This window comes from Pavona decussata, unplaced genomic scaffold (assembly GCF_977016875.1).
Source record: "Pavona decussata unplaced genomic scaffold, jaPavDecu1.1 SCAFFOLD_134, whole genome shotgun sequence".
In the NCBI taxonomy this organism is placed as follows: Eukaryota; Metazoa; Cnidaria; class Anthozoa; order Scleractinia; family Agariciidae; genus Pavona; species Pavona decussata.
The window spans coordinates 1,122,501-1,141,279 of record NW_028145547.1 but is presented as its reverse complement, the minus strand read 5'-3'; the positions used below and the strand labels follow the sequence as shown (position 1 = coordinate 1,141,279).

Genomic DNA, 18,779 nt, shown 5'->3' with positions numbered 1-18,779 from the left:
TGGAAATAATGTCTTAATTCTAAATTATAGTTTGAAAATTTAAAATAACATCTGGCGTGCGGCTAAAAATTAAATACCATAAACTTTTTTTCTCTACAAGACTCCTGTAACTTTAGACACGATCCAAGCGAATAGACGCGCCAAATAACGAAAGGAAAGGAGTGCCTCTAAAATGAAGGAGAATTCTCAAAACCTTATTTCTTTAAGACAAGTAACTAATCCTCATTGGCGATTCCATAACTAAAAACAAGGGTATAATTATTTGCCTCCCAGCCATCACATCACACCTATTCCCAAACTTCTACTGTGCTTAATGCTGGTATGACCGGTGACGGTGGGGGGAAATTCCTCATAGAGTCCTGGATTTACAGTTGTCTTCTTCTTTGAAGAGCATCTCTCGTCTTTGTGAACAAACAACCGAGTCATTGCCCGTCTTTATACTAGAGGACGCATCATCTGTCTGGACGAACTTGGGCAAACATTTGTTGTTCTTCTGGTTATTCGTCTCTGGTATAAACCGGGTACAAGACGAACTATTTTTCAGTTGTGCGTCGTTCAAGACGAACAGTGGAAGATAGTTCGTCTAGACGCATAATGCGTCTTGTGCCCGTCTTTATACTAGATATGCACAACCAGACGAACAAAGAATGTCTGCCCAAGTTCGTGGCAGACGGATAATGCGTCCTCTAGTATACAGACGGCCACTGGATTACCCACAGGTCAAGCATTGAACACCTGTTGATGATATTAGTGTCATCACGTGCTAATGTCTTGTTCTGCTGTCGATCGATTGTAAAATAACTCTAAGACAAAATCACGTCTTTATTAAATAAACAACTTTCATTTATTGCAAGTTGTGTTATTATGTGCAAGAATGAAAGGATGTTAATTGTGATTTTAGAATTAGCCAATAACAATAGACTTTGAGGTGGCCTTTTCCTTTTAATCTCCTGTTTAACTACTAGAAGGTTTGTCTCCAGACAGAAGCTTTCTGTGGTTCATCCACTCATTGAATGTGCTGGGGGAGCTGTTTAATATCTTTACAAGGAGAAACTAAGAACAAGGAGAAATTAAAAAAAAAGTAAGTGACAAATATAAAACATGATTAATTTAAAATGCAATGGAGAGGAGAAGTGAAGATGACAAAAAATGAAACCCTTTGGTTGTCCATCACTGGCTTCTGATTACGCACGTTTAACGGCTTGTATAAAACACAAGCAATTTAAATAAAAACGTCAATAAAGCCTGGTTCAAACATGCGACATAACGACATAACAACATAATGACATAAGACGTTATGTCGCGCTTATGTCGCAAATGTGAACACCGACCTAACGGCATAGGGCAAAAACAATTTAAAGAGAAAGGCTTTAAAAACGGTGGACGAAACAGTTCTTGTTGCATTTGCCGTCATTTTGTTCCTTTCGCTGTGACGACGCCGTCGCCGAAGACTTCAAACTAGGAAATTGATTACAAGGAAAGAGTGAGTGCGTCCCATCTTCCAAGGGGAAGCTAGAATAGCATACATACTATTGTTTTTGAACTCGTTCAGGCTTTTATCCTATAACACAAAAAACCCTCGAACGGCTTCTGCCAACACTGAACTCGTCAATATCGGAGACTTCTCCTAGTCTTACGCCATGATGAATCGTGTTCCGTGAGACTGGGTTTGACAATTTTGCCCTTCTCTGATTGGTGGTTTGTTGTGTCGTTATGTCGAAGTTGTTCACACTTATTTGACAGCAAATAACAACATAACGATATGGACATAACGACATAAAGAAAATATCGGTTTTTTCCTTATGTCGTCATGTCGACGTCGTTATGTTGCCAATATGTCATTATGTTTACATGTTCACACTGCTAACATAACGACATAACGTCCTTCTGATGTCGTTATGTCGCAAGTGTGAACCAGGCTTGGTCACGCGTGAACAGTAATTCCGAGAATGAAACGAACATTCGAATTTTTCTCTCTGGAAATCGTTCCGAAAAAGACGCATTAACTGAAAAAAAGATTCAAAATACTTGGAAAACAATTGTTATTCTTGAAATATTCAATTCTGCAATATAAAGAAAAATTCATAGCTTTATACTGTCAATAAGCTAGGGAAATTTATACGGGAACTCTGAAATCTCGTTGGCGATTTTCAAAACTGACTGCATGTAAATTTCAAAACTCCGTTCAAATTTCAAAATATCGTTCACGCGTGACCTGGTTTGACTGTAAGACACAACAGAAGAACGTCCACAAAAATATTTAAACGCTACTTTTCCAAACCAAGACGGAGACGTACAAAGGGGTATTTACATCGTGCATTGTGGGAAAACTATATTATCAGCCCTGTATCAACGCGAGGCCACCCGCGATCACCACATTAAACAGTAGACGCCGTGTAAAGGCGAAAGGAGCTTTACGCCGTGAAGCTCACAAGTCCGCCATCGAATGTTTTATAATGTAACAACAGCCAATGTCTCAAATAATCTTCTTTTATTTGTCTACCAGCAGTGTTCCTGTTCTATTTGATGTGTTTTATCACCAAGCATGCTCATAAGGCGTCATAGGTCTCGACAATCTTATCGACCTCGTAAAGACAATAAGAGGAAATCGCATCAACTGATCGGCATGTAATTAGAAAAACATCAGAAGGAAAACGTGCAGTCCACTCGCACAACAGAGAAAGTTTAACGAAAAGCCGCCGAAAATTCCACTGAACTTAGATTATTTCAATAGCATTTTAATGTAAGACAGAGCCTATTGAAACGCCTGTTAAAAAATGGGATCTTGTGTCTTATAGGGGGCCTCGATCGATGGTAAGGGTCGATATGTCGGTCGACACACGGTCGACTCACGGTCGATATCTCGGTCGATGTATCCACCGAGTATCGGTCGATTGTCGGTCGAGTATCGGGCGAGTGTCGGTCGAGCATCGGCCGCTATATAGGCGACGTATCGACCGATCATTGGATCACCTTCGGTCGAGAAATCGACCGACAATCGGTCGCGATAGCATCGCCAGAGTGTCGGCAATTTATCGGTGAACCGTCGGTCAAGTATCGGTAAAGTATCGGTCGATGCATCGGCCGATACTCGGTCGACACGAAAAAGGAACGAGGATTTTGCTTTGTTTTAAACCGGTTAAACCGGGAAACTACAGTGTAATACGCTGGCATATTTTTGCGCTTTCTCTTGACCTAACGTGGTAAAATGATGCAATGGTGGAAGAATCAAATGAGATAACGACAGACTATCGACCGACTATCGGTCGTTATTGATATGACGACCGATATTGCGGTGCGCGATGTACATGAATGTCGATCGAGATAAGGAAGAAGTGTCGAAAAAACATATCGATGGAATATCGACCGATATATCGGCCGATACTATCGGCCGGTAAGCGGTGAAATATCGATGAAGTATCGGTGATGTGTCGGTGAAGTGTCGGTGTATTTCTATCTATATCGGCCGACAGCCACCTCGGTCGATACGACGACTGCCATAGCGGTACAACATCGACCGAGTCGTCCCCAATTATCGACCGAGTGTCGACCGAGTAGCGACCGAGGCTCGACCGAGATATCGACGGTCAGTCGACCATGAGTCGACCGACATATCGACCGTTACCATCGACCGAGGCCCCCTATAAGACACATGATCCAAAAAATGTGCATCGCTCCCGTTGCTTGTTCAGTACAGTTATTACATTTCGTTTCTACATCTACCTTAAACACGCCGCTTTTCCGGTTAAATTGCCTTTTTCATGGCTTCGTTTTGATCAAGTCCAAGAGAATAAAATTTTACTTCCCGTATAATCCGACATTTCGAGCAAGAGAATCAATTTTAACGTAAAGAAAACAATCTCCGTAACGGCGGTAGGTCGTTCACATGTCTGACTGATATGACACCAGAAATAACTTACATTCAACTGCAAACTTTGGGGCGAAAATGTGAGGTCAAGAGAGGTCAATTCTTTTCATGGCAAACTTTGAGGTTTAAAATGTTCATTTTTAAAATCTTTGGCTTTCGACCAGTTAGTTTTGTGTGCCGCAAGAACGATTCAAAATGCTTATTATCACTCATCGCGGAACAGTCGCTGATGACAACGAACAAACAAGGCTCCTAAAATTGTTTTAAAAAGAACGTATGCGCTCAAAGAAAGACATAAATCACACTATTGAGAATTTAGCATCATAGTAAAAACTGTCTACTTGCCATAACCTCATTTGTGAAGCGAAAAAATCCATGTGGAACTGCGACTAAAATACACATATTCAAAGCTTCCACCGGTAAGTCATTCATCCTCAAGCAACGCAAAGAACGATGGGAAGCATGCAAACCTTCCCCCCCCCCCCCCCCCCCCTTGAGACGTACAAGAGAAAATGGAATGCAACGGCTGTTCTCCCCGGAAGATTCTAACTTTTAAGAAGGTGATAGGGGAAGTGGATTCAAGCTTTTAAGGATAAATAGTAAAAACAAATAAACAAACAAACAAAATTTCTCAGCTTTACAGATATTACCGCTGACCTTCAAAGCATCCATCATTGTCAATGAGCACAGTTCGTAGACCGGGAGAGACTGGACAACAAGGCAAAGCTTAGCCTAGAACGAATACGAAGAACAAGTTGGATCACGACCGATTTCGTTACGTGCACAATGAGTCGGCGTCTGCGAACTTAGTTTCGCAAGACGATACGTGGCTTGCGAAAAGGCTGCACAATTTCATAGTAGAAGAATGGTATGCAGAATTGATAGGTAGAAATTTTGTGGATTTCTAGAATAAAAAGAATAACGTTTAATATGCAATAATTGGCGGTATATGCTGGGTTAATAATGAGCTTGTCGTATAAATTGTATTTAGAAAGACGGTTTTTCTGAATTTCATGTGTGATAAAGCTCTACTTGGTGGGGAGGGGGGGAGGGTGGAGTAGAAGTAAAGAGTGAGATTAGGCCGGGTCTCAAAGATTGAGTTGGCGAGAACGATCAAGAATAAAATACAGTAGCTAACGTTTCTCCTGAGAAGAAATGATATTAAAGGTATCTTCTGTAGGTCTAAAATGAGTTCCTTAGCAGATAGAGGGCCTGCCGAAATATTAAAAACTAAGGAATGGTACGTGACATCATCAATCGACATCACGTGCGTGTCTTGTAATAATAGTGAGCTTATGTAAAAGCACGGCTGAGGGAAGGCGACGGTCAAATATCGTTGTGTGACCAACATTGCATCTTAGTACCTTCACATTTTTATGCAATTTTCGACTAAAACTGGTGTTCTCTCATCTTTGACAACCTGAAAACCACGAGCGGTAGGAATGTTACAATCTAAAGTCGTGAATACTTGCTCGTCACGTTGGTCACACTAGCACAATTTACCGTCCCACATCAGCCGTCCTATTACGTTGCTTAAACTCGCTAATCCCGAACAGGGGTTAAGAATAAAGGGGTTTATGACCCTATACCACATGGAACACACCTGGACAAATGGTATTGTTGTGGCGTCATCTATAGCAAATGGAAACAGCTTTTGAAACAAACACAACACTTTGACCTCTTTTTCAACTCCAAGCTCTCGAGCTTCTTGTTCTAAATCCCCATACCTGCATTTATAGTTGAGAAACGGGGCGAGTAAGTGAGGAGTCTCACAGATAGCTTAAAATAATAGAATAATTAGACATGGTGCGCGATAAAAAGTAAAGCAATAAGAATAAATAAAAATTAAAAATTAAATTGGAATTTCAGTGGAATCTATGAAGTGGCTCTTCCCTCCACTGTCTCCAGGTCGAATTGAAATTTGAAATGTGGTTTTTGTAGAGAAAGGAAAACCTGAGTACTCGGAGAAAAACACTGGAAGCAAGGACGAGAACCAACAAGAAACTCAACCCACATATGACGCCGAGACCGGGAATCGAACCCGGGCCACATTGGTGGGAGGCGAGTGCTCTCACCACCCCGCCATCCGTGCTCCCCAGATTTGATTTGGTTTTGACTTTGAGAGACGAAAGCTAATAAGTTGTTTGTGTGTCTCTGGGTTTACTAATTAAAAAACCATTTTATTACCTGTTTTTTAAAAGTAAATTCTTAAAGGATTTAGTAAACTCACAAATAAAATTATCGGTTTTAATGTGGTTTATATACTAGTGACAAGACAACGGTGGTCGTTGCGGAAGGGGAGGTCCATGAATTCACCATTAGACCAACAGTAGCCAAAGGTGAGCGTGAAAGAAAGAAAGCAGTTTGTAAAAAATATATCCTTGTATATCATGTTTAAAAAATGTATGGGCCTAGGAATTAGTTAGCGCGTGCGGCAGATCTCATTGCATATCTTAAGTCATTTAGCTGCCGGATGTACAATAGCCTCCCACGCAGCCGTTTTTAGGGGACTCGTATTACCTCATCCCCACAAACGTCTGCTCACCCAAGCGCCACATTCCTTTCCGTCCCTAAGCCAATCACAGTAAACCTTCTAAAATCTGGAAAGTTGACCTTGACCTCAGAACGCCACCCGCGGGAACAGTGAAGACCAGTGAAAAACATTACGGTAGAGACAAAACTTGACCGAGCTTATGAGCTTTGAGCACCGTGTACCCTACGTTTAAAATTTATCGTTTAATTGCCTATCAACTGACTGCAATCAAAGAATTCGTGACGGGAAATAGCGACATTTTCGTCAATTTGCCGACTGCCGTAACGCAAAGTCGCTTTATTATTTATCAAGCTTTGCCTTCTATCTTGTCGACATTGTCGGTCTAGAAGAAACCGAAATATTACCCGATATGTCGGCAAACTTTAAAGTATTTGCAGTTGAAACTCGCTTTGTTGTTGCACTTTTTGTTCGGGGGCATGTGCGACATTTTAAACAAGGACTACAAGTTGATCGGCTCTTTGTCGTTTAACTTTCCGTTTAATAGTCTTTAATGGACTGATAAATACTGCGGATCTCCCCTTGATACCTTCTACATTCTTCTATGCTTTCTCGAATCGAGTTAGTCTCTCGTAGCACTTCGTACAAACAACAAATTTGCTCCAGAGTTTCCGCACCTGTAAGAGGTGAAATCTTCACCGACCTTCAACTCGATCAGGCGGGGAAGATCGAATACACTTTTCCGAATATTTTGACGCTCCCAGCAGATAACGGTGTCAAAACGTCGCACAAGAAGCGCTTGTATTCACGTTCGATATTTGTTTTGGCTTCTCAGCCCTGACCAGCCATTCTAGGAGTGAAAAATATATATATTCCAACTTTAATAACTCCCGCATCTCTCAAGACTGTACCAGAGACTGAACAATGCTCGCGGGAAATGGAAGTGGCCATTGTAACCAGCAATTTGGTTTGATATCATTAGACAATTCGTCAATGGTGATTTGCTAGGGTGCTCGAGAATTAAAGCAATGGGAAAGGAATGTGGTACTTGGGTGAGCAGCCGTTTGTGGGGAGGAGTTATTACGCAATTCCCAGAACTATATGCGTAAGATTCGAAAGCGAAAACTCAACCATTTATTTAGATATTCCATCGACAATTCCACACTGATTTTCCAGTCATCACGTCGGGTAAATATCTCGTTAAGCAATAAGGCAGTCAATATGGCAGATTTCGAATGATTCGAATTCGAAGTGTTCACAACTCAAAGAATTGAATAACAATTATGCCAGTGCAAAACATGGCGACTTGTTCTTCTAAGACTGAGCACATGGAAAGTGTCACGGATTATGACTTCAAATGTAGGCACGCAATGGGAGTTACAGGAGATAATACGAGTCCCCTAAAAACGATTGCGTGGGAGGCTAGATGTAAAAGAGTATACTTGGCTTTAGGCTCCGTTTTTTTTTTTTTTGTAATGTTTTGTCTTTTTGTTTTGTTTTGTTTTTGTTTTTTGTTTTTGTTTTTTTCATTTTTTCTCGACTTCTTAAATGTTTTGTCTTTTTGTTTTGTTTTGTTTTTGTTTTTTTCATTTTTTCTCGACTTCTTAAATCCCGTTACTTAGCCCGCCTGGAACTTTTTAGCGATGAAAACATACTATCACTGTATCTATATTCTGTTTGTATGCTATGCATCCCCTATATTAACTAGCTAGAACCTTCCCAACACAGTTCACACATATCATGTAAGTCATGTAAACTGTTTTGGAACATAAGAGGCTGTTTACATGGAGGAAGGAAGATCCTAGCACTAGGAAAATCCTCGAAGGCGGATCATCCTAGCGCCATATGTTTTATGTATTCAGTTTACATGCAAGAGGTTGTACAGGCCTAGCGATGGGATCTTCCTAGCTAAGAGATAGGAAGATCCTTGTACTAGGGAGACCCTAGCACCATGTAAACTACGTTCGCTCGGAAGATCCTTAAGTACTTGGGGCAAAATGGAACAAACAAGGCGGCAGCCGGGCGTTCAGCTGCGAAAGGCCGACATTTTTTTTCTTCACTTGGTAACCACTCCGACCAAAATTTTTGCATGTAAAGCAAACGATGATTTTTTTCGCCTTCCCATTGTTAGGATCTTCTTCCCTCCAAGTGAACAGCCCCTAAATTTTCTAACCATCGCGCTGTTTCTACGTCTTCAACCTGCGTCTCCTCCCTGACCTCACGTCCAGCGTACCGAACTCGCTTCAAATCAACTTTGTACAAAGAAGAAGGGTTGAACGCCAGGTATTTCTTGATGAAAGATTCTCTCTCCGTTCTGAGGAATAAAAGAAAAATGCTTTCATCACTATCGATAATCCATGCAGTCGTGCTTATTATTTCAGTTGATGTTTTTTTTTTTGTTCCTGTTGTTGTTGTTCTTTTTATAAGTACGTAAATTATGATCATCCGGGTGAGTGTAGTCCTGAGAAGGACTGTTTGCGGTGACTTTGACTGACGTTTCGACAACCTGAGCAGAAGTCATAATTATGGTTAAATGTAGCGGTCGCCATCATTCTCGATACGGTAGATTTTATTTCTAATTTTGCCAATTACTGTTTATACGCACCTGTTGACTACATTTAATTTGTCTTGGACTCGTTGGGCAGACTTGGCTTGGATTGTAGCAAATCCCTCAGTAATCATGTCAGACAAGGAGCTTTCTATTTTGGAAGATGATTTCTTGACTCTGCAAACCGATTTTAGTGTTCTTTGATATTAGTGAAATTAGGCACTTTGTCAACCAGGGCCGAGATTCAAGGAACCCTCCAAAGTTAAGATAGATCCAAAGTACTGTTCCTTGACAATAGATTACTGCTGGACTAACAATAGCCTATTGCTAACAAGGTACTTTAGAAGTGTCTTACGTTATTATAAGAAATTAACGCTTTAGGGAATCGACTGGAATTTGTAAACGTTGACTTTTCGCGTTAAGTGGTGCGTTAAATTCTGCGACCTTAATTTCCATTATTTTCGCTCCAAATTCAAGATACACTCCAGGCTCCAGCTGTTCAAAGAGCGGATAGTTTTATCCACTGGATAGGTCATTATCTGGTAGATAAAACGTGTACAAGATTTTCCCAATAGCACTATAATTTTTAGATAGAACAGAAGCATATGTCAAATTCAAGTATGGGATTGTATGGAAAACTTGCCAAAAGCGTTAGTTAGAGTGCATTTGCTCCGCTGGATAGCGACTTATCCAGTGGATAAAGTTATCCGCTCTTTGAATAACTGGGTGCAGAAAGGAAAAAGCATTCGCCGGTTTCATGGACACTAGCGGCGTACAAAGCTCAAAGTGGCTAAATTCCTTTGCTTAACCCCTACGATTAGGGACAATTCCCCGAACGTTGTTTGTATTTCAGACTTTTACACTTATTGTTAAAAACGATTTGTCCCTGTTGTCTGTTTTTTTTTTGGTTAGTGTATAATTCGTGTTAATTTCCATTATTGGAAAGTAATTTTTCCTTCAATTCGCGTCATTAATTTAAGTCGTGTAAATTTCAAACACCTTTTAAGTTAACACAAGCGTTAATTCCTATAATAAGGTAACTTAGAAGGTTTCTTGAATCTGATCCATCGACAACAGCGTTCTCTTAAAAACCACCAGGGAGCGCAACGTGTATATCGCCAATAGTAGTTAGAAATTTACCCAAAGTTTGACAGGAGGAAAGTTTGAAAATGCTCCGACTCATATGTTTAAGAGAAGTTGGTTAGCTGAGAATACTGAAAACCAAGCCTGAGTGAAGTGAACGTACCTTCTCTTTTGAAAAGTGCTGTTGTTCCCACTTTCCTTAGCATCTATATGAAATGAAGAGAAATGTGAACTCGCGTTGTTCATGGAATTACAAAAATGTACCTATTTTAATATTTTAATATCTTAGTACATTATTAAATAATGTTAATTGAATCGAGTTTAGTGTAATTTGGTTTGAACTCATAAGCGCGATTTCACAGATTTGATTTTGAGACCTAAATTGTACGATACGAAGTTCAATTACCACTTTATTACGCCCATTTTGAAATCACACAGTTTTTGGTCAATATTAATATTTATTTATCTACTTCAGGAAACCCGGTTTTTAAAAATGAAGAGCCGGAAACGCTGCATGTTACATAAATTATTATTATTAAAAAAGGATTTGGCAATTTAGAGCCAAAAATAGTGCGTTTCGTGAGTAAATCACACTGCTGAGAGTTAATCAGATGGCAAGGGTCACCAGTGATTTCAAAATATAATGGGTGTAATAAATCGTATAACTTGAGCTCTTGGTTAGCTATGCAGTCAACAAATCGACGGCACTTTTCAATGGTATATACTCTTAAACATCATAAATAAATAATAATAATAATAAAATAAGTCTGTCTTATACACTTTCAACATAAGCTAGAGGTTATGTCTGGACTGAGAGTTGGCGTGATGTCCCATACGATTTTGCCGACATGATGATATTTAGATTTAGATTTAGATTTCCCCGTGCAGTAAATCCTGGTTTTCACTAGCGACGCAAGCACAAGTATAAGTTTATGTCAAGTGAGAACGAACGCAACGCAAGCACAAGCACACGAAAGTGAAAAATTTTGATCCTTGCGCTTAGCTTATGCTTGTGTCGAGGCCGTTTTCACGGTGAAATAGACATTTTTATGCTTGCGTTTGTGCTTGCGTCGATAGTGAAAACCAGTCTTAGAGGTAATGCGACCAAACTTTCATGGCCCGTCAGAGTTAAAGAATCAGTTACAATGACATACTTTTCTCAGACGCGGCGACCTGGTGCCAAAGAGGCCCTTGATCATAGCTGGTAAAATTCTGGGTCTGCTGTGCTAATGCCTGCAGAATGCCATATCGTCTGTAACAACAGAAAAGAAAGATAAGAGAACAAATGTTTGCCCCCATTCTTTCGAAATACATGCCCACCCCTCCCCCCTCCCCCTGTATGAGTTATTTTGTGCCAGCAAAAACTTAAGCCTGATGAGTTTTCAGACCTTAAAAGCAAGATTTTATAAGAGTAGGGGTGTGATGGGGAGGATTGTATAATCTCGGACGTGTGTTTCTTCTAGGGGATCAAGAAATGAGCACAGATGTTCTGTTTATCTTAACTAGTATTTTCCAGGGTTTTTTCACCACAAGTCTCCTGAGCCAGCCTATAAATCAGCAGTTGACTGGTTAGTTCATCCAACCGGTATAAGGATTCAACTCCAACATGGCAAAGGTCATTAAGGACCTTCAGATCAGAGTACGAGAACGAGATTGAGTACGAGTATGGCTTTCAAATTTCAAGTCAATCGCATCCCCAGAGCTCTCCCTTTTTCCCGTTAGTTATCAGCAGGTAATGAGACTTTAGAGACAAGATTGGTGTGACAAGCGGTTATCTAAACCACGTATACTATATTTGAAAAGTCGTACTCTATTTTGTACTCGAAGTCAAATCTGAAGTTCCCTATTAACTTGTCAGCGAAAATCTGTTCAACCATGAACGCTTTAGCAAGTAAAGAATGTCAAAACAATTAAAAAAATTTTAAGAGTGGGAAAACTTGCTAGAGTATAAACGGCTTTGTTACGTTCACTATGCAAAACTTGTCAAAAAAGCTTGTCAGTAGTTTAAAGAAAGTAAGTTTTCAAAGCGGTGACTCTTGACAGAATGAATACATGTCTAAGCTTTATGTACAGGCTAGTAACTTTTTTCAACAAAAATCGTTATTTTTCATGAGTGCAAATTCTTACACAACATGCAACTAAAAAATTTAGTACGTAATACACAGAATTTGTTTAACCACGAAAAACCAAAGAGCTCTTTACTGAGAAACTCGATTCAAAGGTTTCCGTTGCGTTCCGGGTCGAATTGGAATTTGGAAGCGTTGGTTTAAAGGAGAGTGGAAAACTAGAAAACCATGGAGAAAAGCCATCAGAGGAAGGACGAGAAGCAACAACTAACTCAACACACGGGCCACTGTGGTGGGAGGCGAGCACTCTCACCACCGCGCCATCCCTGCTTCCCTGGTTTTAGCAATTTGTCAAAACTCCTTTCAAAGGAAACCTGCTGGTGTATAACCAACCTTACTTTAGTCTGAAGTAAAAGTAAATAGAATGAGAACATACCGTTGTCTTATGTTACTATATAACATCTTTGATGTGTGTAAAAAGCTTGTTCTTGTGATTCCGCTCCTTCCACTCGGCTCATTTCCCGGGCCACCCCGCGCCATTCCCGGCCATGGAGCCTGAGAGCTAGAGGAAGGTTTATCTCCAGCTTCCAACAAATCTTCCCATGTCTCAATTTTGTCAGTTGTGTCTCGTAACCTAGAAAACGTTTGGTTTAAAAAGAAAAGACATGAATGCCACTTGACTAAATTAATGACGGTACCTACTTTTGTTACTGCGCATACGTTCTGCGCATGGTGAAATATTTGGGTTCCCTGTGGGTGGTGCCTACTTATACAGTGATATTTTTGCGCGGTTTAATTCTATGCGGAAAAAAAATACGCCATACATTGCTTTGTATTTTACTGCTTTTTAGAATAATTATTGCTTAATTATCTCTAAAAATTGCTTTGCTACCCCCAATTTTATTTTCGGATTACCATAGTCCTTGCTAAGATGTGTTCTTCGTGCACAGTCATAAATCACGCTAAAAAAAAAAAAAAAAACTTCGGTATTATTAGGCACCGTCCTTAAATAAATTATCTGATCTTATCTGATTTGATTTGATTTTCTACTTCTACCCGCATATTAGAAACTAGGTCGATATCATTTAGTACTTACTCTTTGCTTGTTAGGAATTTCTCTTTGAAGAGGCTGTGATTTTTCTATATACAGTAGATTCTTGTTTAGAACCGGTTATATAAACAGCTGCCGGTAATGCAACAACTCTTTAAGGTCAAAGACTACCTAACTGGAGTCATAAATTACCATTTCATTAATAAAATTAATTTTTGTTTTCTAAACTACCTTAATTTACGACTAAATGATGCTCTGGACTCGATAGCCCCAGTACCAGTCATTCCATGTCGAAATAACGTTGATGGCGAGTCACTGACAAAGCTTGCACGTGTGTTCATGTATGGAGACATTTGGTTCTCGTGTTCCATCCGGGATACTGTAGCATCTGTGGAGGACCTTTGATATCCACCACGGGATTGAAGCTGAGCGTGGGTCATGTTTCGTGTATGCCTCAGAGGCTTTCCTTTTTGATCCGTGAGGATCTCGGTTCCGAGCGCCTTGAGAAAGTCCCTCGATAGAGGAGCCTAGAATGAAGAGAGAATGTCAACTGGCCCCAGTTGTTCAAAGAGCGGATAACTTTATCCACTGGATAGGTCGCTATCCGGCCAATGAAATCTTTGCAAGATTTTCCCGATAGCCCCATAATTTGTGAACAGAGTAGAAGCATATGTCAAATTTAACAATGGGATTGTGAGGAAAACTTGCCAGAAGCATTGGTTGGAGTACATTTGCTACTCTGGATAGTGACTTATCCAGTGGATGAAGCTATCCGCTCTTTGAACAACTGGGGCCAGGTGTGTAGATTTTTGGCGGTATTCGACTTAATGTTTTTTCAAAGTGTTTACCATTTGCAAAAATATTTGTAAAACTGTAAATGGTTTGAACCTAGGATTCCTGTCATAAGTACGTAAATTATGATCATCCGGGTGAGTGTAGTCCTGAATAGGACTGTTTGAGGTGACATTGAATGACGTGTCGATCACCTGAGCGGAAGTCATTCTCAGAATCAAGTAAATTGTGGAACGTCAGTAGATGGTATAAATGTCTCTGGTTGTTGACCTCACCGGATCACTAAAGTCGAGATTATTATTGGTCGTCAAGAGAGGATGCGTTTAGATCCGTCTTTTGCAATTAATAAGTACATTGGTTAAATCTCTATAAAATCATTGACAAACATGTCACATGTAAATGAAGAAAAAAAAAGGGGGGGGGGGGGGCTGTAATATTTTTTGCATTCAGACTGAACAAGCTTTTTTGGGTAACGATATCGATTTCGTAAATGGCTTAGTATTTTGAGTGGCATTACCCAGGTAAGCAGGTAACCAGTCACCGTACTCTCTATAGAATAGGCTGATTTGAAAAGAGAAAGGAAACGACAGTTGACAACGGCGCGCGCATCAAGAATACCCATAAGATAGTCCTTCAATAAAACTTCAAATACATAAAAATATATATAATATTTCTATTAATTTGCACAAAATTCATGATTACCTACCCTGGTTCGTAAATCCCTGGTTCTGAGATGATAGATGTAACACAACAGCGTGTACAGACAACTGAGTTTGCTGCTAAAGGTGCGAACATAACGATAGTGTACATCTCTGAGAGAAAAGAAAACAACCAGGGTCAACTTAAAGGAAACCTACACTCTTGAAATAAATGACTGTTAAATTGTATAAAATACTGTTGCTTACTGACAATAGCGGCAACCAAGTGACGTCATAAAGTCCAAAATGGCGGCGCCCGGGAAATATTAAATCGACAATAGGCGATAATCATATCTAGTCTAGCACACTTGAATGTCATTTCTACTTTTAAAATTTAGGCACTATTTATACAGTTCATCGTCGATTTGTCGTCGAGTGGAGGTTCCCTTTAATGGAACTTGCACGTTTGTAATTTACAAAAGGAACCCTAGTGTTTATGTACGAACACATAAAGGAACTCAAAAAATTAGAGTCCAAACCGAGTTCAATTATCCTTATTAACGACTTCTAGAAACGCAACCTCGTTCCCAGGGTCTTTCCTCCTCACGTCCGAGGGAGTGAAAGAGACTGGGGCGTAAAGAGGAGACACCCTGGGAACGAGGTTGATTATAGCAATGTTTGTTCAGATAATTTTCTACGTGCACGTGTAGTTACAAATGTTTGCTAGCCGTAAGTATAAAAGTTTATTTTAATTGGTTCCAGGTTACACTAAAGGTTATTTAACGAAGTATTTTGAACCTTAGTCCCTGTTTGGTCACAGTTCTGCCTGATTTTCCTGACTTACGTACGCACGGAACGTTTACGCATCGGGAGGAAACGGGGTATCTAACTTACTACTCACAATTATCCTTATGCCCACAATCGCTTAAGGCCCGTTTATACGTTTTTGAGCAATTTTTTTTCGCGTGTTGCTTAATGCAACTTCTGTCACGTTCAAGGTGCAGTTTCAAATCGCCTAGGAGTGTATCAAATACACTTAAACAACACCAGAAGAGCTGTTAATTTCCGTCCTCCTGCTTTCAGAACCAATGTAAAATTATTCACCATTGTTTTCTAAGGACCGAAAATAAGAAATTCCCAACCCAAAAGACGTAACAAGTTCTGAGACTATTGAGGTTCACAAGAAAAATGTTCAACTTTCTTGACTTTTAAATTACGCAATGCTTCACTTGATTCCGCAATTTTCACTGTATAAGAATGTGAGGAGACCTCCCTTGTATAAACCTGGCGATTTCTGGAGCCCTTCTCGCTCTTCAAATTTTTGAATTTATTATAACTGAATCACGTTACACTTTCATTTTTTTTTCTCTCTTATTTAAATGTAAGTATATTCACCTTGTAATGATATGGCGTTGCAAAGATCTACTTTTCTCACACAAGTCAGAAATCGCAAAAAAATCTAAATCCAAGGACGAACCATCCTTAACTATATAGTAACAGATCAATAAAGTGACAGACCTCTGATCTATGCTTTCCTCTTCGTGTTCAGACTTGCCTATCTCACTCGGGAAGGCTGGAATCAGCTCCGCGTCTGCCAACACCGGTGCGCCGGAGCGTTCAGACGTCCTCTTCTTGTTCAGCATTTGCATTAGTAAATCTACACAAGACAATTCTAATTTTATGGACTACTCGCATATACCTCCTCCTAACCGAGTTCGAGGTCCGCACTGTAAGTAACGGTCCGAGTTTTTTTTTTCCCTTAATTATTCGTGCGTTATAAATCAACGGGAAAAAACAAGGATCCGTAACTTAGAGTACGGACCAAGAAAGTGAGGTTAGTAAGATATTTATTATATCTCTGAGGTTAAATTGGCGCACGAAAGAAAGCTTTCAAATTATAAGCGGGACATACAGTGAAATACGGCCCGCAAAATTGACTAATCACACCACGCATACTCGCCAGCTCTTCCCCCGATGAAACTATGCTTTTTTATTAATGTGCGGAATAATATAACATCAGGAAATTTTCACTATGATTACAACTACCAGAATTCTTTTCAGTTTTTTTGTTTTCTAATGGTAATTTGAGCTATCGCTCTTTGCTCTCTACGGGAATTAGAAAATTTCAATTTGAAAAGAGAAACGAAAAGAATTCTGGTCAAATGACGTCTTCATTAAAATGGCCTATTATCATGCGCAATACAGTGGAAGATCCCTGATTTTAGCCAACTCGGCCTACGGCCTCGTCGGCTAAGTATCAGACGATTCCGCCCCACGCGATTTTGCAGGATAAATGTTAAATGTTCTAGTTATGATAGTATATTACTGCTATTTAAATTTCACCGTGTAAAAGAGAGATGACGAAAGTAGTTCGCTTTTGGCCTGTTAGGTTTTTCTTTACTGTGCTCTGTCATTGATAAGCAAGCATGCTAGTTTTTTAACCTATGAGTAGTAAAACCAAAACCAATCGTAACTTTTCTCTGAAGCGTTTTCCCGCGCTTGGCGCCTGTTACACGTATTTGCTTCGAATTGCTGTTTGTATCTGTTGTGATTGGCCAGAGTAATTACTTTTTGGTTAAACGACGCTGAGTTTAAAACCACTCTATACTTTATTCGCCCTTATTTAATGTTGTGGTATTCACTTCATTGGAGGTGAAATTTCGAAAAGTTAAACTTGAAGCTTTGCCTGCCTCAGCAGCGTGTTCAGCAAATTATATTTCAGATCACGTAGGAAACGGCGGAGATCGTTTCCCCATCCCTATTCAGTGTTATTAATATCTTTCTTATGAAAATGGTCTCCTTGGCAATGCTTCTGGGACCAATATTTGCTGCTAATATTACGGGTAATTAATTGTTTAAGTCACTGTACTTGGCCATGGTGACGTTGAAGAACTTCTTTTCTGACGTCGACTCCCGCGCTCTTTCATCGCCTCTACAACCTACGGAAAGGTTCACATTGATAACCGCTTAATATATAAACCACAAGCAGCCCGTTTTCGCGTTTGCTCGCAGAAGACAATTTTCGCGCGCGCAGTCCCGCAGTTCCCTCGCTTTACTATACATAAAAAACATAAGGGATTGCTTGCAGTCTACTCGGCCTAACACATATTATTAAAACTGTGTCATTGTATAATGCAATTCCAGGGATTTGATTGGCTTAGCGGCCATGGTAATTGAGCCATTACTGACCATGCCCAAGAAATAGCAACCATTAAATTGTCTTCCGGTTGTTCTTGTAAAGCAAAACCAGCAAGATCTAGCGACATTTCTTGATTATTCTTTTGATAAAACAATTATTCCACTCACGCTTGTTGGATATGAGATGATTATAGCCAACTTGGCGATAGGCGCCTCACTGGTTATCTATCATCTCGTCTCCAATGAGCGCTCGTGGAATAATTGTCAATTAGATCACATTGACACTATGGCGGCTACGTGGTAAGCCTGGAGAAGAGAACCTGGAAATGAGGCCATGTGATAACAGAATCAACCAAACCCATACGATTGAATTGGTTATTTAGATTATACTTGCAACAAATGCCTCCCGGATTCAACACTGTTTACAATGGGGCCATGATAAATTAACATCGACGAGTGACAAAATTAAAATTTAGGATAAGGTTTGCAATAATTAGGGATTTATGCGATAGTTATTGCAATTCCGGTTGTAATAATATTCATACAAAAATTTCTGCATTCTGATTGGTGGAAAGCGGCTCAATTTATCCTAAATGTAGTACAGAAATGTGAAATTGAGGGCAGAAAGTTGAAATTAGGGCAACAAAGGTGAAATAAAAATGATTGACAGGTACGCAAATTTGCAAATCGGCTGTTTCGAAACAAAATGGCGAACAGGTTTGAAGAGAGTGACAACATTTTATTTCGAAGTTTAAAGCAAAATGCAAAGGAACTCAATGAAGCACAAACAACAGGCTAAAAGTTTGGAAATCTTGGACAGAACAAAAGGGCTACGACCAAAATATTGAAAACTATGAACCGGAGGCAGTCAACAAAATTCTCGAGGATTTCCACGCAACAGCGCGTAAAGAAGACGGGAAAGACTATACGAGCATGGCATTCTTCGCACTGCAATTGAACGTTACCTAAGAAGGTAAGGTTACAAATACTCCAGAATTAGAAACCGAGAGTAAAAAGGTTCGAAGCAAGTTCTTGAAGGTAAAGCTCGACTACTGCGACAACAAGGTTAGCTTCAAGTCAAGCGGCCGAACAAGTCTCGGAAGT

General features: G+C 39.9%; 1 protein-coding gene across 2 annotated transcripts in view; it reads right to left on the bottom strand.

Annotated features, from left to right (window-relative positions):
* Positions 1-834: 834 nt before the first annotated feature.
* The window catches only part of LOC146467607 (uncharacterized), a 30,553-nt gene continuing 12,608 nt past the window's right edge, over positions 835-18,779 (bottom strand). For both annotated transcript variants that reach the window (XM_085125602.1, XM_085125603.1), the window contains exons 4-15: positions 17,407-17,476; positions 16,056-16,194; positions 14,606-14,711; positions 13,339-13,634; positions 12,493-12,690; positions 11,145-11,242; positions 10,154-10,196; positions 8,965-9,084; positions 8,533-8,673; positions 5,472-5,595; positions 4,526-4,600; positions 835-1,053 (exon numbers count right to left, since the gene is read on the bottom strand). In XM_085125602.1, coding sequence (XP_084981728.1) covers positions 955-1,053; positions 4,526-4,600; positions 5,472-5,595; positions 8,533-8,673; positions 8,965-9,084; positions 10,154-10,196; positions 11,145-11,242; positions 12,493-12,690; positions 13,339-13,634; positions 14,606-14,711; positions 16,056-16,194; positions 17,407-17,476 — 1,509 coding nt within the window. In that variant the 3' untranslated portion in view covers positions 835-954. The remainder of the gene's footprint in view (positions 1,054-4,525; positions 4,601-5,471; positions 5,596-8,532; positions 8,674-8,964; positions 9,085-10,153; positions 10,197-11,144; positions 11,243-12,492; positions 12,691-13,338; positions 13,635-14,605; positions 14,712-16,055; positions 16,195-17,406; positions 17,477-18,779) is intronic.